This window comes from Leptonotus elevatus, chromosome 17 (genome assembly GCF_054856555.1).
Source record: "Leptonotus elevatus isolate MCC_2025b chromosome 17, RoL_Lele_1.0, whole genome shotgun sequence".
Lineage (NCBI taxonomy): Eukaryota > Metazoa > Chordata > Actinopteri > Syngnathiformes > Syngnathidae > Leptonotus > Leptonotus elevatus.
Window position 1 is genome coordinate 12,953,378 of NC_141255.1, and position 22,267 is coordinate 12,975,644.

Here is a 22,267-nt window from a genome sequence, read left to right on the forward strand (position 1 = left end):
GTAGTGGCCTTGAATAAGACTTCTGCTAAGTTTCATTGTAAACTAGTGTCAACTTTTTGTTTGGTTTGGCCAATTGTGGTTTACACGTGGAATTGGGATTACATTTTCCTAGTTTTATAATGTGTGACGAGGACAGAAAATATGCAATATAAGTTGTTTTTAATAAAGCAATCCTTGTATAATCGTCCGTCAGTGTTGCGCAATCGTCAAGCTCTGTTGATAAAAAATGCTAAATGGCGGGAGCTGCACTTTTGTTTTGAAGGGCCCGCCGGAAATGACACACACGTTTGCATCTTTGCGTGAAATTCCACAAGATTGGAGTTTGCGTCTTTTGTTTGACGACAGCAAAGTTAATAAAAGTCGTCGAAAGGCAACCAGAAGACGCCCAAAAACAACCGCCAAGGCTTGAAGCCCTACCAAAGGTTTTGGATTTCTTATTTTGGACTTTGTCGAGCGGTGCAGATGCGAAGAATGAGGCAAACGAAAGCACGACGGCGGCCAAGCAACTGGTAAAAGTAAGTAAGACACCGCTTCAAGTGTCCGACGACATTGGTGTGCAAACGAAAGACCGTGACGACTGAAAACTATTTGAAACCCACAACTTCTCCGACCTGCCCCGCCCCTAATATTTCCAAAACTAAACAACTTTTACCATTCAACTGCAATTACCAGTTTAAGCTGGCAGCATGTGTACAAGTGCTTTCCATAGAAGCATCCAAAAACATCGACTCCAAATTGTCTAAGTGTGCTCCGCCAAATAATTTGCAATTAAATGTTTTACCCCAGTGCATTCCAAACAAATGTTCTAAACTAATGACTCGTTCTTACTTTTGTTTGAGCCAATGAAAAAGCTCTGGACGTGATTTGGACGCATCATTTCGTAAAGCTGACCTCTCCAATTTAAGAAAGTCTTCTTTTTTTCCTTTTTTTTTTACAATACATTTTTATAGACTTATTTTTCCTGAGCATCAAGATGTGTTCTATTAAAATTAGTAATTTTTCCATATTACAAGTTGTACTTTACATTGTTCTTCCCTTGTTGAACTTTAATGTAATATTTTGACTTTAGCCTGAAAGAAATGGGAAAAAAATGAATACAAATTAATGGAAACCTGATAACTTTTGCTTTGAAGAAAAGATGCCAAGGCGCTGACGAGATGGAAGCCGGCGACAAGGAGCGGTGGAGGCAGTGCGGAGATGACACGGACAAGGACAGCGACCACGCCCAGGAGCCCCTGGATGAGCTGGGCCTTCCCATCATGCACTGGGAGGCTCTGAGTCTTCGTATCGCTGAGCTGGAGAAACAAGAAGAGGAGAAGAAAGACAAAATTGCAAAGGTTAGACTCTCGCCCAGCTAATTAAACAAGAAACATACAAAACAACAAACTTAGATAAACAAGATGAAATGAGTCTGCACGCTGTTGTTCTGCTGTTTGTGATTTTGGTGGTTTTTTTGGCGCTTAGAGCGGCGCGGCGTCCTTGGAGCGGGGCCGAGCTCCCGTCAGCTGCATGGGCGAACAAGGAGGCGACGAGCGAGAGAGCTGGGAGGACGGTCGCCGACGCCATCGCCGTCACCATGACCGCTGGGACTGGCAGGACCAGCAGGACCGCTGCGAGGACAACGGAGACGTGTCGGCCCTCGGCTCACGGTAGCCAAACCGATTGAACCTTCGCCAAGTCTTCCGCACGCTCATTTTGTTGTTGTTGTTTGCGCCTCCCAGGCTGCAGACACAGATGAACCTTCAGCTCTGCTTCATCAACAACAGCGAGAGTGACGACGAAGAGCAAGAAGAGGAAGAGAGAGAGAGGCGGGGGGGAGACGCTACCCTGGTGCGTGAACAGAGCTGCTTTTACCTACCCATAGGCTCTGGGGCTAACCATTAAGTATAGGCCCCCCTCCCAAACACTAACCGAAATGCGCTGCTTATTTTTCCACCATTGACAAACAAATCATGGCACCCACTCAGCTTGGGGGTTGATTTCCCTCAAGCGTGCTTGTACCCCTTTGTAGGCTCCAGACATATTGCTGGCATTATCATAGCACCGCCCCCTGCAATTTGCAATATCAACCCCCATCTCTTCTAAAACACTTGTTGGTGACTGGAACAGGCTTTTACCAGCGTGCCGTACTATTGGCAACATTTTTACCAAGCGCTCTTCAATGCAAACATCTGGTGGCACAAATCTTAGTATAAATGTCGTCTGATCAACATGGGAAATGTCAACACTAATGGAGAAATATTTCACCAACCATTTCAGATAGCACTTTTTTACCCATCAGATCGATCAATTCCTCACACACATTTAAAGATAAATATGAGGGTGTTCCACTTCCTGTATTTCCATATTTTTCCATGTGGGATTTCAAGAAAGGGTCAAATTGGCTTAACAGTTTCATACATCCCAAATAGTTCCCATTGTGGACATCACCAAATTGGTGGATGCTTCCTCTAAAAGCCAGTCCCCACTCTGACAAAAAAAAAAGCACCTAAGACCAGTACTGACATTCATAGTTCAGAATCCACCACACCGTGTTCAGCTGACTCGTTAAAAAAAGCTATCATGGCCATTCATGCTCACAAAATCGCTCATCTGCTTGTTTCCAATCAGAAAATTTACCCCCCTAGCAAAATTTGTTGAGGGGAATTGCACAGACATTCTCTTTGCGCACTTTCCCCATTAGTAAGTGTTCGCGTAAAGTGCGGTCTGGAGAAAAAACAAATCTGGTGTTTAAAATTCTATCCAAGTATGCACGCACCTCGTCTTTGACAACTAAAGGGTGTCCCCATCGAGCAGGATGTGTGTCATAAGGGTCGTCCGAGTCCGTGTCCCCTCCTAGAGCAGCAGCAGGACGAACCGGATCCTCTTGAGGAGTGGCTTCATCTTTGTCGTCCTCTTCCTCCGTCAAATGCCCCGGGCTCTGCTCCCCCGGACTGGCTGGTGGTGCGGCCCACTTCCCCTGCTCCTTCTTCGCCAAAGCCCGCGCTTTTTGCGTCTTAAAAAAACAGTGAGCTTGGGAATTTGGCCCATTAGCTCTTTGACACGGCACTCTTTTTTTCCTTTTAACCTTTTTTTGAGCGCCGCTCTAAAACTTTTTTTTTCCCGCTGACATAGCCGTCTTTCCTCGCCCGCCATTAACTGTATTGATATACCCTCCTGGCGGAATGGGCGTGGTTAGTAAAATTGGTAGAGCGGCAAAGTGACTGACAGAAAGTTGAACAAGTGGCACAATAGTATATGAAACTGTTAAGACCTCTGATAGGCCCTCTCTTGGGACACACCCTATTATGACCACAGCGATGCACAAATTGTCTTTTTTTAAAATAATAATTCTGATAGGCCCCTGACGACTGCAGCGCAGGTAAGCCCGTGCATTAAAGCAGCCTTGTGCGTAAAGTCACCATTTCAAAACTGCATTTCTTACATGAGCTGCTTGTAACAATGAGAATTTGAGAAGAGGACAAATACTTTTACATCCAGGTTTGCAGTATGTGGCTAAATACAGTACAAATGCAGCATCTCTATATTATTTTGCACACTGGCATAGAAAGGAAGCGTCGTCGTGGGTCACAAGACTGCCACGCCGCCGGCCAAGTCGGAGAAAAGCAAGTCCAGAGGCTTCCGGAACACCTGGAGGAAACTGCGAGAGCGACTGCGAGCGGACCACAAGCCGGCGGTGAGTGACATAAAAAAAGCCTGCTGGCTCTTCTCTTTTGACGGTCGCATTTGCCTGCCCCCTCAGAATCCACCTGGTGCCAACCCACCAGTCCGCGGGAGACTGATGGAGCGTGGCGACGTGCCCAAGTTGAGCCTCAGGGAGCTCCGCGCGCAACGATCCTTCCTCACTCAAACTGTACAAGGTATGTACATGCGGACGTCAGCAATGCTAGGACTATATTCATTTAGACGTCTTTTCTAATGCCTTATTCATTTATTGTAAGACAAAAATATATTTTTTAAAGTACACATACTGAACGAGATGTTGACGGCCATCTTTGCTGTGCCTCAGAGTTGAACTCGGACCTGGTGGCCGGGTTGCAGGTGCGAGACCAGCTGAGGACGGAGCAGGATGCCATGCTGCTGGAGCTTCAGGACCTCACGTCCTTGGGGGGCCTGCTGGGCGGCGCGCACGGCTGACGGAGAAGAAGAACGCGAGCGAATCACTCCATGAGTAAGAACGTCCGATGACGACGGGAATTACTTTGGCTATTTTAACACGGTTGTGTGACACAACACAAAAGGGAATTTTACACAACAAGCTTTTTATATCCACAAGGACGATCAACTAATGCAGTCGATGTTTTCGGTCTCTATAAGTTAGCTTAGCATGAGCGCCATTTGGACTGAAAAATGTGAGGTCCACTTGTTTATGTTCAGTTTGTTTACAAATATTAAACTCTGTTGATATCATCATGACGTCTTCTCAATGAAATCCATGCAAAGCTATTCAAATCCAATTTGAATTTCTTTAACTAAATATGACTTATTGAGGCGAACGATCGGAGCTATGGCCGTAAGGCGGTCGGTGCGTGTTTGGGCGACAATCCTCGAACCAAGGGATACCGTCAAGCTGAAGAAGGAGTCCTATCGGGCCTTTTTGGCCTGTGGGAATCCGGAAGCAGCTGACAGGTACCGGTTTGCCCCCCCCCTCACCTTTGGTCACGAGCTGTGGGTCGTGACCGAAAGAACAAGATCCCGGATATAAGTGGCCGAAAAGAGTTTCCTCCGCAGTGTGTCCGGGTCATCCGGGAGGAACCAGTTGAGGTGGCTCGGGTATCTGGTTCGGATGCCTCCTGGACGCCTCCCTGGAGAGGTGTTCCGGGCATGTCCCACCGGCAAGAGGCCCCGGGGACGACCCAGGACGCGCTGAAGAGACTATGTCTCTCGGCTGGCTTGGGAACGCTTTGGGATCCTGCCGGAGGAGCTGCTTAAAGTGGCTGGGGAGAGGGAAGTCTGGGCTTCCTTGCTAAAGTAAGCTGCCCTCGCGACCCGACCTCGGATAAGCGATAGAGGGTGGATGGATGTGAATGTGCCTTGACACTGACTAACAACTGGTCCAGCTGAGATTTAGTCCAATTCTCCCATGATAATCTTAATATTTACATGCTTATTGTGTGATCTATTTTTTTAATAAAAAAAATTTAAAGCCAAAAATATGATTTTTTTGGTTGATTTTTTCCTCTAATTTCTACATTATTAGACAGATTGAATTTTTATTAAAAACGTCCTAATAAAACATAAAATTAAGATTTTTTTTGTGCTTATTTTTCTCTTCTAATTTCTGCATTTATTTTACAGATCGCCCCAACTTATTTCTACATTTATTGACCAATTCAAACCAGTCCGACATTAAACTGTTCAGCTCATTCCTGGTCATTGTATATCATTCAAAATTCATTCCACAATATTTTCATTCAGCCTTTCACATGCGTTTTTTCCAGAGATTGCATTCTCTAGTTATTATTTACTTTGTTTTTGGGTTGCTTTTAATTTGTGTTCCACTTTATTTGTGAAAGACTAAAAAACTGCCCGGTGTCGGTCATTTTGGCTCAAGCGTCACAGTCACCCTAATTTGACCACAAGTGGGCCCAGCCAGCAAACATTCCAAAATGCAGATGACCACAAGTACCTTCTGAAAATACTTACTTTTTTTTTTACTTGTTGCAAATCATGTAAGCATTCTTAAAAAAATAGTGCAGGACACTGTCGACTGACATTTTATAATTGTCTGTCGCTTGAAATATTTTCAGAGGTGTCTTCTTCCCACCGCAAATGTCTTCAAGTCTTTCTCCTGAAACTTGTCATCTTTTAACCTTCACGAGTGCGTCAATAGCAGGCGTCAAATCCTGAGCAACAGCCAAAGTCGTTTAAGTGGTTTGGTAACAACATTACTAGGATTGAAAAGTTGCACTTAATTTTTTTTTCTCCCGCTTGGCAAAAATCATCTTTGTGGGCCGTATTGGACCCCCCGATGGGCCGCTTATGGCCCATGGGCCGTATGTTTGACATCCCACATTAAATAGGCTGCAAAACAGGATGAGAGGGAGGCCAGGCTTTCTCTCTCTCTCTCTCTCTCTCTCCATTGCTCGCTCTCTCGCATGCGCAGGTGGTCAAGTGGGGGATGACACCGAGGGCTGAAGGGAGGGACTGCATCGCCATGGCAACGCGCGAAGAAGACAAGAAGAAGAAGGTGCTAACTTCTTTCCGCCTGTGAACACTTGCACATCTTTTTGTTTGTCTGACCTGTGGATGATTTGCCGTCATTTTTGGGATTTTTGCGATGAGCTGAATTCGGCAGAGGAGCCATATGGAGTCGTCGTGGGACGTGTGCAGTGATGCAGGTATTTATGAGCCCACACACACACACACACACACACACACACACACACACACACACACACACACACACACACACACACACACACACACATAAACACACACCAACAGCTGCAGCAAAGTTAATTCATCATTCATCCAGGCAAGACTTTTTGTCGCGGGCACATTGAACAAAAAGCTTGTTTGACTTCTTTTCCACTTGTTGACCACATCAACCGGGTTGCTTCAAGTTATGTTGTGAGTGGACCAGCCCGGACACCTGTTACCCATCTACGCAAAACCGCATCCTACGATCAATCGCCTTGAATGTAAGACGGCATCGATGTCATCGTTCAGGCTAATGAGCCGCCAGCACATGAGATGCTTTCTTGGAAGTGGCGGAAGATCAACAACGTGCGGCGTGACGCCAGGCGAGCGTAGTTACTTATTGCTGAGTTAATGGGCTGAGAAGAGACTGAATCAGCAGCGGCGTGCCCTCGTCCGCAGGAAGGCAAACACCCTTGGGGACGGAAAACAGGAGGTGAAAGGCGCTGTGCAAAGAGCCCTGTCAGCAACGGAAAGGGGGGCCGGAATGGTGGAAGGGGGGGGGGGGGCAACTTGTTTTTTTCTGGGATATTCTTTATTTCTCCTGATATCAAAATAGGTTTTTTTTTTTCTTGCACGCATTGTTTTGTAGGGCTGTTGCTATCAAAACGATATAGAATCAATTATTGTGTCGACTATTCCATCCGCAAAATTATTTCCCACATTGCTGTTTATTTACTAATTCTCAGCTTCATAAAGCAGGTGAGCCGCGATTGGTTGTTACTTGAGCCCTGAGCAACTGTGATGTCATTTCCAACCCCCTGGTGAACAATAAAAATGTATTCCATTATATTAGATTCAGTCGATAACAAGTGGCAAAATGACCGCCCCCTCAGATGGATAAAAAATTGGGGGATTTAGCTGCTTAAAGGGATACTTGACTCATCGAGCCGTTTTCAGCAGTAAAAAGTTAATATTTTGTGCGGAATTAATTTGATAACATTATTTTTTTTGTATAATTAATAACTTTAAAAACACATTTTTCCACTTGCTGTCGACTGAAGATGGCATCACCTGTGCTGAGGAAATTGGTAATGACCAATCACTACTCACCTGTTTTTTTTGGGTTTGGTCAGCAAAGTGAACCATGATTGGTCGTTACCTACTATGAAAAAAAATGAAGTTATCAAATTTATGGACGAAATATTAACTTTTTACTGCTGAAAATGGCTCAATGAGTCAAGTATCCCTTTAAAGTGGAAGTCAAACGCCCCTCCCCCCACCCAATTTTTTTTTATTGCCAACAATATGTTCTATGCATCCCCACTAGTCTAAATATGTGTTAAGCAGCAAAATCCAACAGTTTTAATCATCCATTTTGCCACTTGCTGTCAACTGAAAAATACATCACAGTTGCTCAGGTCTCATGTAACAACCAATCACAGCTCAGCTTCAGAAAACAGGTGAACTGTAATTGGTCGTTGCCTGATCCCTGAGCTACTGCGATGTCATCTTCAGTTGACAGCAAGTGGCAAAATGGCCGCCGCCTGAGATGGATAAAAACGGCTGGATTTTGCTCCATACTCTACAAATGTAATATAAATCAAAATGTTATGTTTAGACTAGTGAGTTACATATAACATATTATTGTCAATAAATGTTTAAGGTTGACTTACCCTAACTCAAATTCAAACAAACTCAGAATGTTTTGTTTAGATTAGTGAAGCTATATAGAACATATTTTAGAGAAAATGTTTGGGTTGACTTCCCCTTTCCAGTCCGCACCCCGCTAACCGCGCCCCTGCGCTGCCTTCCAGGTTAGTGTTCCGGCGGCGCGACGTCGACGAGAGTGACGGTTCCTCCGGCGGCGCGTCCTCGACCATGACGCCGGCCCCCCGCGACAACGGCAGCCTGCCGCTGTGCAGCATCGACGAGTCCTACAAGTACATCTTCCTGCCCATCTGCTACTCGTTCACGTTCGTCTTCAGCCTGTCGCTCAACGCCGTGGTCCTGTTCCGCTCCTTCCGCCGCACCAAGCGCTGGAACGCGTCGCTCATCTACATGGTCAACCTGGCCTCCACCGACTTCATGTACGGCTTGTCGCTGCCCTTCCTAGTGGCCAGCTACGTCATGCGCGACCGCTGGGTCTTCGGGGACTTCATGTGCCGACTGGTCCGCTTCCTCTTCTACTTCAACCTCTACTGCTCCATCTTCTTCCTCACCTGCATCTCGGTGCACCGCTACCTGGGGATCTGCCACCCCATGCGGGTCATCGCCCTGGAGACCAAAAAAGCTGTCAAGTGCACGTGCGTGTTGGTGTGGGCGGTGGTCTTCGCGCTCACCTGTCCCATTTTCCGCTTCGCCCGCACGGCCCGCACCGGCGGCGTAGACAACTGCTGGGACGACGCCATCGACCGAGAGTTCTCTGACTATGTGCCATACGGCGTGGTCCTGCACCTGCTGGGCTTCTTCGTGCCCTTCTCCGTCATCGCCTGGTGCTACTCGCGCGTGGTGCTCACCATCTTCAAGACTCTGCATTCTCACCCGCGCGACGGAAGGGAGAGCGCCGCCGGCGTCTCCGTCTTCCTGGGGGCCGACTCGCCGTACGCCGGCCGCAGGCGCAAGTCCATCCGCACCATCGTCACCATCACGCTGCTCTTCGCTCTGTGCTTCTTCCCCTTCCATGTGACCCGCACCGTCTTCCTGCTGCTCAAGGTGAGCAAGGGCGTCCCGTGCCAAACCATGACCACCGTATCCATGTGCTACAAGATCACGCGGCCCCTGGCATCCTTCAACGCGTGGCTCAACGCCCTCCTCTACTTCCTCACCAAAGACAAAGGCGGATGCTGCCCGCCGTCCGTCCCTGCTGCAGCCGGGCCACTGTTGCCCCTGAGGATGGTGGCGCAAGGAGATGAGCACGTCCACCGTCACGGCAAAAGTCCCTTATTTACTTAACAGAAAGCAGCCTGCTACTATGCTCACTATGCAAAGAGACCTTTTCTTCTTCTTCTTTTAAATCCTTAATTCATATTAATCATGTTCTAATAATAACAGTTTCATTAAAAGTGATGTTGAGTGATGGCACACAAGAATTAAATAAATAATCAGATAACACAGCAATGATCATCATCAATAATAAAAAAAAAAACACCAATAAGTGTTTTCCATGAAAAACGGGAGTAGGCTCCCCGAAAAAACATTGACAAAAAAAAAGGTGAATGTGCGGGAATACATTTTATTGCTTTGATGCCACTATGCTCAAGTAGATTAAGGGATAACATTTTGAAACAATTTTAAATGCTTTGCTGCCATTGAGACGTCTCCTCTTGGATTCTATTTCTAGCGACCTCGAGTGGATGATGGGCGGAATTTGACTTCCTCGTTCAGTAGGAAAAAGTTGAGTGGTTGTCGTACGCGGGCTCCTGCGGCAGGGGGCGACACCGAGACGCCAAATTCAAACGTCAACTGCGAAGCTTCATCTCCCGTCATGCACCGCGAACACCAAAAACCCAAAACGCCCAGTCGAATATTACGCCGAAAATAAATAAAAATTATATGAGCACTTTTACTCCAAGGGGACGCCGCGTTTAGTGGCGTCGAGTGGACACGTTTTGTTACAAGTAGAGAGTTTCTAAGTGGCCATCTCACTGAGATTTTTAATTTATTTTTATTTTTGAGTGGTGAAAAAGGAAGCGCGCAAACGAGACTCGGCGCGATTTTCAAATGGGCCACGGACGGACACACAATTTCAAACTTCCAAAAGTCCACTTCCATTTCTTCTCTTCTTATAGGCACCGGGGACCTCTTGCCCAAGGTGAGATACGCGTTTTGTCCTATTTAGGTTGTTGTCATGACAATGTGGACACGAGTCAGGATGAGTCCATTTGTCGCCAGAAACTTCAGTTGACGCCCCCAAACAAGCTGATAAGTCTGTGTGTAGATACTTTGGGAAGCGTACGTGTGGCTTTTTTTAATTTTTTTATTTGAATCTTTTCAAATAATTGACTATTTTTTTACGCAATATTACACAGTTACGTAAGTAGTAACTTGATTTATAAGATGCACAGTGACCAGAACCAGGAGTTTCTCCGTTTTGCGTTGTCGAATGCGGAAGTGAAAATCATCACGTTACCGTTCTGTTTGAATTGGACGTTGGAGTTTTAATTAATAAAGCAATATATATATATATAACTTACTTTTTGACAATTCCGAACATTCGGGCATTTCTGGTATTTCCGCAATGCAAATTTTTTACACGGTGAAAACAAATGGTGTGTGGTATTGCTTTTGCCTGTGACTAGCATCAAACCAGGCAGATTGTTTTAGTAGTCGAATGACATTTCATCACATTTGAAAATAAAAATAATACTGACAAATCAAATTACAACGATCTAAAGTCCATTGCTTTTCAATGAGCGGAGAGCTTCCTCTCACCATGACCGCCAAATTAGAGCTGTCAAAATTTATTGATTAATTGACAAGTGTCAGGAAGGCAAAGTATGGGTGGAGGACCCAGTCGCAGGGAAGCAGGGCAAGGAGGCAAAGGTGATGTAAAAAAAGGACTTTAATCACGACAAAACAAAAGCGAACTCCTAATGGCAAGTGAAAACAAAACGTGGGGGGAACAACAAGGCACAAACTGGTAGCATGACGGGAGGAAAATGACAATGAACCGACACAGACAAATGGGAGACAGGAGACTAAATACACACACGCTAATGACACAACAAGACACACCTGGGGCAAGACACAAGTGGCTGAGGGCACTGATTGGTTGACACGAGGAAGGGCAGGATTACGCTTAACAAGACCAAGGGAGACACACAAGGAAAAACAGAACCCAAACATAACAAGTAATCAATTATCAAATTCATCGACAACTATTTTTATAATCAAGTAATCGTTTGGAGCCATTTTTAATTTATTTTTTTGCCAAATCCTCTGATTTCAGCATATCAACAGTAAATGTTCACTGATTTCTGTAGTCCTTCATGAAGGAAGACTATCTTCTGTGTTTAATCAAAATAAGACACTTGCAAACATCTGCTTTTACTTTGGAAAACAATGACCAAACCGGTAGCACTACGTCAATCCCCCGCCCCCGCCCCCCCTTTTTCAAATCACTATATGAATACGAAATAAACACCAATCACTGGTTAATAAACAGTAGTCAGGGGAAAAATGCTATTGTAATATCTGTACACTTTAATGCAAAATTAAAAATAATCCGATTATTCGATTAAACGATTGAATAATCATTAGATTAATTGATTCTAAAAATATTTGATAGTGACACTACTACGCCAAATATGACTTGTGGCGTAAACTCGGAATTGTCAATTAGCTCAGAAAGTTTGGGAAGGAAATTGGTAGTCATGTATTTGAATGAGCTCCAAGGATGCCGCTAGGTGGAAAGTGAGGGATTACCCCCCGACCCCCACCCCCTCCTCCCCTTACCTCTGGCAAGCAAGCTTTCTTAACATTTAACTTAGCAGTTACCTTGATATATGTTACTTTAATGTATCCATCATTCTGTTTTGACGAGTCTACGGGTGTCAAACTCGCAGGCCAGATTAGGCCCACCAAGGCTAATCAAGTGCGTTAACTTCATGTTTCTTGTTAAAATACAAAAATTCTAAATTGTCTCAAGTTTTAATCACGTTGGTATGTTGCAAGAATTAGTTATCAAGATTTTTTTACTTTTTACTGGCTTTTGATTCAAAGCTAGTTATCCATCAATTTGTTATGCATATGAGGTAATATGAGGCAATCATACATTCATGCAGGTTCACAGTCATAATGGTCCTCCGAGGGAAACCAGAACTACGATGTGGCCTGCGACAAAAAGGATTTTGAAGTCTCGGGCCTCGTGAAAAATAACATTTGACATGCAGGTAAATACATTCTTCTGATCCGCAATTGTCATTTCAGATATCTGCAAGGTCATTTTTGCCTAGCGACAAATTATGTCACTTAACTTTTCCATTCATGTGATACTACACGCCTAGAATTTATTTGCAAACTGACGTCTACTATTACAGATATCTGCGACAGAACTGAAGAACTGTAAATATCTGTAACTTGATTTTGTTTTTGACTAGTCATAATTAAAGCGGAATATTCATTAAGTTCACCTCAGTTCAAGATGTCCCTTTTCAAATATTGTATGTGTATTGAAATGGTTGTGTTCGATGATGATCGATGAGGCAGAGTGCACCCGAGCAGCACATCATGTTTTGCAGTCATCACTCCAAATCCTGACGCGCTGCCACCGTGCGCTTCGCCCAAGCCGCCAATTTCCCCGCATTTTGGGTGCCTTTCTGCTTTTAAGGTTTTAGTCTGCATCATCCATCATCTCGTTTCCAGGCTGTGTATGCAGTAAAATCTTGCATCCTTGCCATGTTCCTTATGAAAAAGCCCAAATGTCCTGCTTGAAATTGCTTGTTCACTCACAAATGTTAAAAATATTTCATTTCAATATCCAACTAAAACACTGTACGTTCAATAATAAAAGATGGCACGTGCTGCAGGTTACTTTAGTGATTGTGTTTTAGTTTGTTGGTAACATAATGTGTGTTTTGAATGCGCAAGACGACGTATACACATTCCAGCTGTCGGGTGTGTCGGGCCGTAGCAGCACATCATTTCTGGTACTTGATATTTGTGTGTTACCAGTGTGTCGTGTGCTGCTCCTGTCGGGCACACATATACACAGACACAAAGACACGGGTCCGACGGATTGACAACTCTTGTGTATTGTCTATTTTGTTGAGAAGGAATTCAAGTTTGTTTTTCACCTAGCTTGGAAAGTTGCACCTTCAGGCAGAAAAAGTTTTACATAATTCCTGACATTTCAATGAGGCTCATTGCATTGAAGCTGACATTAAATGCACAAATGATTAATTTAACAATGATATTTTGAGCTTTTATTTTATTTTTTAAACAGCAGTGTTTATCCTTTCAAGCCACTTGGGGGAAATGTGAAAGTTTCAGGAAAGTCTGAAAATGTATTTTATGGACTAAATAATGATCACATGAATAATTTGGAAAGTCGAATCAGGAAAGCATTGTGACTTATGTAATATGATTGTCAGCGTGACAGCAGAGGAAGGTCACTGGAGTTCATGATGAGGCTCGAGTCCAGGTTCAACGTATCTGTGGACACACAAACTTCGATCGTAACCACTTCAGGTCCAGTTTCTGGATTTGTGTTTGTCATCGACTTCAAGCGAAGATGCAAATGTGTCATGTAGGTTTTGAACACCTTGATCAAAGTTGAGCTTTTTTGACGGGGAAACTCGTCCCAGTCCCTCAATGTCCACCAGGTCGCTGTTGACATCCGAGTCATTGAGGGCACTCAGAGTGACGTCTGAACACACGAGCACATGATTTGGTTGACTGGCTCGTTTCTAAGACTTGTGGTCACGCTTGTGCTCAAACTCACCTGCGGGCTTCCGCTTCTTGGCGGCTGGTTGGCCGGCCTGCATGCCAGGCTGGGCGGTGGTAGCAGCGGCTTTTCCTGCCGACGCCACAGCGGCTTTCTTGGTGGCTGTGGTCTTAGACGGGATACCCTCAGATGAGCCGCACCGAGAGTTGTCTTCATACTTCCGCTTGACCGGGCTCTTGGCGTGAGCGCTGGTGACAAGAAGGCAACTAGTCTGGAGTCAAGCCGCTTCCGTCATTGGTTCATATTGATGGACAAACCTGATGGGGTTGGCCTCGGCCATGGGATGAAGCTGCATAGTGAGTTCTCCAAGTCGGCTGAAAGCAGCGCCGGCTGCTGAGAAGATTTCTCCAACCTGCGTGCAATAACAAACAAACAAATGCATCCTGGTTCGTCCTGGACAGCATGAGGAGTTGGGTGAGCGCCGTTGCCATGGCTACCTGATTCACTCTTATTCACCGCTTGCCTACTGCAGGTATCTCAATTCACAATTGAATGTGTGCTCTTCAAAACGGTGTATTGTGCAGTCATTTTTAAAGACTTACTTTGGTGGAAGCTGAAGTCATGTTTGACGGACGCCGGGTGGCTTCAACTGCAGCTAATATGCTAACAACAATGGGGCCCGCTAGCATTGGCAGCTAACTACCGGTTTGCGTTTACCGGCGGTCGGGTGTGCTTTGGTGTCGTGATTACGAAAGCTCCGGCATCCGAACAAACGGCCGCATCGTCATCCAAAAGCTTTTTAGCTTCGCAAAGTTGACATTACAAAAACAACAAAAACTCCAGGAAACCGAAGACATGTGATGCCTTGGCTGTACCCCGGAATTGTGGTAACCACGTTCACTACTGTAGCTTTTAGGTTGCGTAATAAGTAAACAAAACAAAAGAGCGACGACGGTTCACCATCAAAAGGGGCGTTCTTAATTTTTGACAGCCATTAGCAGGAAATACCGCTCTGTATGCGGTTCAACTGTAGCACCCTGTTTTACTGATTTCATGTAAACGCAACATGCGGCAAGTCGACTGCCACTGGTCACGTGACCACGTGACGTCACGTAGAGTTGCTTATTTTACCACGGGTCGTTCGCTATACAGTATATTGTTATCAGTCAAGACCCCCCTTAACACCAGGAGACCAAAAATGCAATTAGTGCAATTGTATTGATACTCAGCAAAACCGATGAAACTCCGACCTTATCCTATCCTGCTTATGTGTCTATAGACCTTTAGGCGAAAACATGAGCGCTAGTGTTCAAATGCTGCCTTTGCATTTCAACAGACCGAGACAACCTTATGAGTCATCACGCTATGATGACAAAAAGGTGTTGATGTCATGCTTCGGTGACAAAATGTGGTGATGTCATGCTTCTGATGTCCTTTGCACGGCTCAGATCAAAGAGGCGAAAAATAAAAGTTTGTGATTGCCCGCTGAAAATCGATAAGAACGCAAGAACAACAAGGTTCACAAAGATGGCGTCAAGTTTCAACAAAGCTCATCTGAGAAAAGTCACAGAGAAGAACCAAATGTGTGATGGCACTCTCCACCCGTCGCCATTTGGCATTCTTGACCTTCTCAACACTCAGAAATGCCTCAAAGACTTTTTCGTCCAGCGGGGCATGTTTGGCGACTCAATGGCCGTTTCTGACGTCAACCAGGTAACAAACAAAAGTGCACAGTGCTGTTACAACATTTATTGAAGAACCGTCTTTCCACTAGAATGAGACGTCAAGCCAAAAGGCCAAGGAGAGGGACGACAAGATTAACAACATCATCAAGAGCATCGTTGAGAAGAGCATTGCGGACATCGCCAAGATGAGGCAGCTCATCGCCCTGTGGGATGCGGAGGAGCGCTCCACATCGCACTCTTACATCGACGAGTCGTCATATGGTCTCATCACTCAGCAGAAAATTAAACAATACCTCAGGGATTTCTTCTCGGAGCGCCTCACATCTGCTGAGCACCCAAGAGATCTCGACAGCTTGTGTTTCAGACCGGACTCTTCTGCAGATATGGCAAGGGAAGATGGTGGATCGTCTCTGTCGTCTCCTATTATTGGAAAGGCCATGAATATGCTCAGCCACGTGATGCAGCCCGTTGTCGACACAATCGACTCTGCCACCAAAGTTACAAAAGCTGTAGCCAAAATGTTAACGCGGAATGATCGAGACGACCAAGAAATGAAGAATGAGTCGGATGACGGAGCAATGCAGCAAGCTTTGGAGGGCCGATCGTCTGCTTCCTCTTCTCCTGCAAATAAGAGCAGGAGTGTCAGGAAAGATGACAATCGTGTTCCCCCGGCGATGTTCAACGAGGCTGTCATGGAGGAACTCTGCAATTTGCAATTTGAGATCCAATTGACCCCCAGGCTGTCCCCCATATTGGAGGAGACTGGGGAGACAAATTCTTCATCTGCTCCTACTCCTGCCACTTCCACAAAAAACATTCTAAGCGATGTGGGTCTGCAGCCCGGCACCCCACGGACTCCACGGACCCCACGGACCCCTCGCACCCCTCGGATTTCATCATTATGTTGCGATAAGCTAAACACATTAGGCGACAGCGCAGATGAGAAAATGTCAAATGCAGAATCCTCTGATGAAGAGGCCACAAAAGTTAGCTCTGCAGTTGAGTCTCGGTCCTCCTCCAGACTTTTGGGCGTCTCCCCAGTTCCGTCTCCTGTAGTGTCTTCTCCCATCATTGAGAAGGCAAGAAATATCATCTGCCAAGTGATACAGCCTGTTGTAAATACCATCGATTCTGCCAGCAAGGTTACAAAAACAGCTGGCAAATCGATTGCTAGAAAAGTGAGATCCATGTTGAAGTATCGCTCTGGCAGGAAGAAGGGCAAGCGGGGCAAAGGGAAGCATGACAAAAATGCCGGGAGAACTGGACGTCAAAATATTTTTGACAAAGAAGATGGCGATAAAGAGAACAGGGTGGGGGATGATGAAGAGGAGAAAGCGAGCACAGCCGAGATGGACTCAATCTCCACGCTTTCAGGTGCATTAGATGTTGTTGGTTCCTCGGAGGCTCCTTCAAGCATCATTGAGGACAACACAGTTAAGAAACCTGCAGATGTCTTGAATGATGTGGCAGTGGAGGAGTTCTGCTTTTTTGAGGCGGAATCCTGTTCTGTGACCTCCACTCCATTTCTGGACCCCAGGATGGCAAGATCGTGTGATCCCACCTCTGTTGCTTCAGCTGTTTCCGAGCAGGCAAAATCAGAACATTTTACTCCAAGTATCTTAGAACAACAACGACGGTCCTGCAATTCTAGCTGTTGCTTGTCAATTCTGGGGAGTAAACTGAGAGTCACAGAGACAGACGAAGAGCAGGCCAGTGAGGTAAATACACTCCTGTCGGAGGAAGACAGACCTGAGCACAACATCTACAGTATTTTTGAGAACATTTTCAGAGAGGAGTTTTCCAAAAAATTAGAAAACTCTCTGAGACAAGGCCTCTGCGAGGCTGTCCGTGTCTATGTCCCTGAAAGAAGCTCGACAGAATCGTTGCAAAGCACTAACATGTCATGCGAGCCGGCTGACAATTCCGCAAAACAGGAGATTGATACTTCATCGGTTGAGCCGCAAGATTCACTGGAGAGCGGGTCCACTTCAATCACTTCTTTGACGAGCTACCAGTTATTAGAAGATGGAATAACCAGGAAGCAATTATCAGACTCCGATCTTAGAGGGATGCCACCGGAGGGACTCGATTCCAAGAGGAAGTCACTGTGGAAGAGGTGGAAAATGAGGCGTGCCAGGAAGATTCTGCCAGGTCTTTTGGAAGGCCATTGTGGGCCTTGTGCCTCTGACAGCATCTCCTTAGACGGCAAACCCACAGAGCCTGCTATCAAGTCCATCTTGAAAAAAGTCACATCAATGTGGAAGTAGGGCAAGAGGTCCAGAGTTGTTGACTACGAGAGGCAGAAGAACACTAATTGAGGGGCAGGAACTGATTAAGACTCAACATCATCACCACTGGAACTCCTCGCATACTGGATACTGATCACTCATTTACAGGGAGAGAGTAGGCTCCTACTACTAATCATATTTATTTCTTTGCATAAAATGTGTGGTAAAGCAATGTTGTTGTTTTTCAATGTGGTCTACAGAAATCATGCTTGTCAGTTTTTCTATATGGTGATGCTGTTTTCTACACGACTGGGAAGGAGGAAAAGATACGGAAGCTCCCGCCCTTCATTCTGACTCAGGATGTAGTCTTCAATCTCTTTGAGGTCTTTTGTAAATGTACCAATTAGCTCCTTAGCTCGCCCCTCAGTGAAGTGCTCCTCTGTGTAGTGGCCCAAATGAATCTAAGGCACAAGATAGGTCAAGTGAGTGATCAAGAGGAAAAACTCGTCCCAACTTCCCAACAAGCATGGACAGCATACTGCGTCTGGTTGTGCTCGTCCCAGGTGCCAGGTGATGGCCATCTGCACACATGACTGACTGACATCGGGAAGGGTGGCCATGATCACTTCTATGGTTACAGCGTCCTTGTCTGTTGGTGGCGGCTGTCTCATGGTGCAAGGGGTGTTGGGTACCCACGCACACCAGTCAAACTACAACAAACAGCAATCAATACCAGGTTACCTGGATACCTCTGCAACTACCCTACTATGTATTTATGTGTACTGCTACGTACCTGCCCATTGTTTGAAGCAGCATGCTGAACTGTGCTGGTGAAAATGATGACTGCAAGCAAGGTGGAGAGTTCCCCTTTGCTACGGAGCTCACTCGGCAGCCCTGTAATACAGCCAAGAATCTTAACACATTCAAAGCCCCTTTCACGCAGCATTTCCAGAAAATGTGCGCGTCAGAGAAGTGCCTTCCATCCAGTCGGGCCAAAATGTATTTGTGTTCCCTTTTTCAAAGCACACCTAATCGCGACATTATGGAGTTGGCGCGATGCAAAATGATCTTTCTGCTCTGTTATGCCTCTGATAACTACCTCAAAATCTAGAAAATTTGCAGGCTCACTCACCTATCCATCCCTTATTGATACCTTTCACACAGACAGGCTTTGAATGGGAGTGTGAAAAGGTCTCTCGTTTAATGCTGTTCTAATTAATACACCACTATTTGTAGTCTGCGGGACTACAAGTCCCAAGAGCGTCCTCATGCATGAGTGTTTGAGAAAAGGCAGTTTGTGTGTTGTGAGTGTAAGACAGGTGGATAACTGACCAAAATTGGGGAGCTCTGCAAAACCCTCTTGTGTTACGTCTCTAATCCAGGCCTGGAGCTCAGTGTCCTGATGAACATCTTTGTCCGACTGGTAGTACAAGCTCACCATCCCTGATACAAATCTAATGGGAGAAACAGGATACAGTCGGCGGCGTTATCGTAGTGTAGGAAGCAAGAACACGATGTATACCTGTGTATGGCCTCCCAGAGCATCAGGCCATGTTCTCTGTAGAAATAGTTTGGCAGCTGAGAGACTCCTCGATCAGTGAATTCCAGGCAGGGTTGGAGTGAGCGGTAGGTGAGATCTTTGTACTCTCTCTGGGCCAGAATGAGCAGCCCATCACCACCTGTAGACACAACCTACAAGCATCCTCTGTTGTCACTGCCAATTCACTCAAGTCACATGGACCGTTTGGGCTCACCCGTTTAAAGATGCCATCTGCAGAGATGAGCTGATTGCGCCCCCTACAGTTAATCTCCAGTGTGTAGCGCTGATGGGGGGCCAGGAGCTGAAGTGCATGTGTATCAATATAGAAGAATATAGAAATAACCAATAAATCTGTAAATTAACCCAAATGATGTTTCATTCAATGTCTAATTCAATCTTCATTTGCATATTTTACTTCCCTGGTCACTGACCTTATAAACAGGATGTACAGCTGGCAGCTGTCTTAGTGTGGCCACAAAGAACACCTCCACCACCAGATGAGTCCTGAGCAGGTGGGAGAGTACCTGGAACACCTGGAACTCAGAGTGGCGCACCCACATCTTTGCCAACAGCCAGGCAAGAGACGGGTCTTTGGGTAGGAAAATTGGCGTGTCCAAGCCAGGGATCTGCCCCAGCTGGGGATGCGATTGGTTAATTATTGGAATCAGGCAGAGTTTTGAAACTGAAATACATCCCAGGCTTCACTTTTCCTTCAGTATTTTAATGCACAAGCATGACTGCTTCCTACCTGAATGGCAATAGGCATAAGACCTTGATCTGGATGTTGGTAGAGGAGGCAAAGGGGAGCCGCAATGTATTGCGGTTGACCCTTGATTGTGTTGCTAGGAATCCCGTCCATGATGACGTAATCTAGCAAAAAGATATTCCCTGCCTGGACAGGAGGAGCAGATCGAGAATTCACACAAATATCAACTCCACAAACAGCAGAAGGATGACACGTCGGGTGGGGAGGACCTTGAGTTCTTTATCGAGGTTGGTTCTGGCCGGGAATGAGCTCTGCACCATGGAAGCCGTGACTGGGAAGTTCACTGGTAGCGTCTTGCACATTCGGATCATTCTCGGGTTGGAGCCATTCAAACACTGGTAACCAAAGAAGCAATCTTCCTTCCAGTGCGCCATGCAGTACTCTTTGGTCAAGGAATGAAAACATCTCTAATGTAATGTTGTAATGTAAAACACTTCCTCTCAGGATCCATCCTACCGGATATGGGGCTACGCAACTTCCAGAAGATTCGTTTGAAATCTTCCAGGTCATCCCAGGTTTTTCCAAAGCTGATGGCAAGTTTCTTCAATGATAACTCCAACAAGCTGAAAGGACAGAAGTATGCGTGTTTGCATTACTTATTGTTATCACTGTTGCCTCGTCGACCTTAATCATAATCTCACTCACGCAAATTGTAAAGCATATTCAAAGTCACTCCTCTTCTCATTGTCAAAGCGTTCATCCTGCGGTAAATCGCGTTCCGTTTGCGCGTCGATACATCGGGGTATGCTTGGAGCCCAAGTCATCCATCTGATAAAGAAAAAAAACGCTTAGTGTGTGAATGTGGATGTGTGTGGTTTGTCAACGTGAGAGACCTGTAAATCTTCTGTCTGTCCTCAAGTTCTTTCCTTCTGTGGACTCGCAGTAGAGCTGAGGAGTCATCGCTTTGTATCTTGGCTGAGGAGAAGATGAATGGCAAGTGTAGTTAGTTAGCAACAATGTCATCTGACTCTTGTCCCATTGTGTGCTCCTACCTGCTCCTTCTCGTACCTCCACCATGACATCTCCAACAAACCAGCGGTAACAAGGGAATGTGAGCAATTGCTCTCCATTTGGAGGTTCCACTGTGACGAAGCGACAGAACCAGTTATCTTCCATCCAATACCTCTGCTTCTCCAGTCTGACCAGTAGCAGTGAACCCAGCGGCGTATGACTGACCACCTTGTAACGATCCTCCTGATGGATGCCATATGTCGGTCTCTGTTGCGCAACATTTGTCTCGCTCTTACACACTCACCGCTCCTCGACACAAGTCCAAGCCAGGCTTGTCCAGTAGGGTGCGCTCACTCTCACCATTCTCCCCCACCAGAGTCACGTAGATGTAGTTGTTGGTGCCCGCGTACGCCTTTGTACCTGTTGCCACGGTTACAATGTAGACTTCCATCTGAGGGCAACGTAACCAAGACGCTTTTTAGTAGACTGGAAGTTATGGAGAACTCGGAACTCGATCTCTTCCTCTACTGTGGTGAGACAAAGACAACGACAACCAGCTCAGCGGCCTAGTGGTAGAGTGTCTGCCCTCAGACTCTGAGGTTCTGGGTTCAATCCCTGGCTGTGTCATACCAAAGACTATAAAAATGGGACCCATTTTGCCTCCCTGCTTGACACTCAGCATTAACGGTTGAAATTGGGTGATACCTGAGCGCGGCTCCTGCTGCTGCTCACCGCTCCCTCAGGGGATATCTCAAATGCGGAGAAAGAATTCCGCCCCACTTAGGTGGGTGTGACAATCAGTGGTACTTTAACTTAACTTTAACTAATGCCCACTCGTGCTGGCTATTCCAAAGGGTGACGGATAAAAACACCTCTGCATACATTGCACATCATATTGCAGACTGAGAATCTAGGAGATGTAATGAGTCTCCTACTAAAAAAAAAAAAAAAAAAAGTGAGCGGTTCAGGTACTTACCAAGTTGTCTACGCAAAGAATAGCAAAACTATTCCGGATTCTCTGGCTTCTCTCATGGACTTTGACGCTATTCCTTCTTCACCGGCTTTTCTTTTTTGCTTCTTGGACAACACACAGTTGCTAGCAAATGGTTCCTGTTCTTTGTGTCTCTCTTTCCTGCTGCACTCTAAAGCACACTTCTCCTGCATTCCTTTGTGTGTGTGTGTGTGTGTGTGTATAGACCCACTCTACACACACACAAACACGCAGCCAAGAGCAGCCGTCACATTATGTAACAGTCATCAACACACACAGCCATTGAAGCCTAAACTAACAGCTTCATTGTCATAACGGTTTAAAAACCAAAACAAAGTTGAACTTTGCTGTACACTATA

The 22,267-nt window shown here is 45.7% G+C and overlaps 5 protein-coding genes across 7 annotated transcripts; 3 read left to right on the top strand and 2 right to left on the bottom strand.

Annotated features, from left to right (window-relative positions):
• The first annotated feature begins 369 nt into the window (after positions 1-369).
• On the top strand, positions 370-4,410 carry LOC147160035 (schwannomin-interacting protein 1). 2 transcript variants are annotated; one of them, XM_086059711.1, is made up of 7 exons: positions 370-515; positions 1,139-1,337; positions 1,465-1,649; positions 1,722-1,830; positions 3,548-3,676; positions 3,743-3,860; positions 4,010-4,410. In XM_086059711.1, exons 2-7 carry the CDS (start codon positions 1,158-1,160, stop codon positions 4,135-4,137), a joined length of 849 nt encoding a protein of 282 aa, XP_085915837.1. In that variant the 5' UTR covers positions 370-515; positions 1,139-1,157; the 3' UTR covers positions 4,138-4,410. The 2 variants fall into 2 exon arrangements, with proteins under 2 accessions (XP_085915837.1, XP_085915835.1); XM_086059709.1 differs by having other exon boundaries at positions 376-515; positions 1,134-1,337.
• Positions 4,411-6,047: 1,637 nt separating this feature from the next.
• LOC147160036 (P2Y purinoceptor 3) lies at positions 6,048-9,365 on the top strand. Its single transcript, XM_086059791.1, has 2 exons — positions 6,048-6,341; positions 8,178-9,365. The coding sequence occupies exon 2, from the start codon at positions 8,242-8,244 to the stop codon at positions 9,313-9,315; it is 1,074 nt and encodes a 357-aa protein (XP_085915917.1). The 5' UTR covers positions 6,048-6,341; positions 8,178-8,241; the 3' UTR covers positions 9,316-9,365.
• Positions 9,366-13,097: 3,732 nt separating this feature from the next.
• On the bottom strand, positions 13,098-15,038 carry LOC147160037 (BPTF-associated chromatin complex component 1-like). The gene is made up of 5 exons (XM_086058782.1): positions 14,350-15,038; positions 14,065-14,159; positions 13,805-13,995; positions 13,625-13,729; positions 13,098-13,515 (listed from the first exon to the last, which is right to left on the bottom strand). The coding sequence occupies exons 1-5, from the start codon at positions 14,434-14,436 to the stop codon at positions 13,451-13,453; spliced, it is 543 nt and encodes a 180-aa protein (XP_085914908.1). The 5' UTR covers positions 14,437-15,038; the 3' UTR covers positions 13,098-13,450.
• LOC147160038 (uncharacterized) lies at positions 14,300-19,530 on the top strand. Its single transcript, XM_086058777.1, has 2 exons — positions 14,300-15,460; positions 15,522-19,530. Exons 1-2 carry the CDS (start codon positions 15,167-15,169, stop codon positions 17,697-17,699), a joined length of 2,472 nt encoding a protein of 823 aa, XP_085914903.1. The 5' UTR covers positions 14,300-15,166; the 3' UTR covers positions 17,700-19,530.
• On the bottom strand, positions 16,478-22,078 carry alox12 (arachidonate 12-lipoxygenase). Of its 2 annotated transcripts, none has more exons than XM_086058780.1 (15): positions 21,894-22,078; positions 21,222-21,368; positions 20,959-21,160; positions 20,800-20,881; positions 20,612-20,734; positions 20,423-20,529; positions 20,176-20,348; positions 19,949-20,092; positions 19,632-19,835; positions 19,415-19,501; positions 19,183-19,352; positions 18,993-19,114; positions 18,454-18,554; positions 18,200-18,370; positions 16,478-18,121 (listed from the first exon to the last, which is right to left on the bottom strand). In XM_086058780.1, the coding sequence occupies exons 2-15, from the start codon at positions 21,366-21,368 to the stop codon at positions 17,942-17,944; spliced, it is 2,013 nt and encodes a 670-aa protein (XP_085914906.1). In that variant the 5' UTR covers positions 21,894-22,078; the 3' UTR covers positions 16,478-17,941. The 2 variants fall into 2 exon arrangements, with proteins under 2 accessions (XP_085914906.1, XP_085914905.1); XM_086058779.1 differs by having other exon boundaries at positions 16,480-18,121; positions 21,222-21,444.
• Between the last annotated feature and the right edge of the window lie 189 nt (positions 22,079-22,267).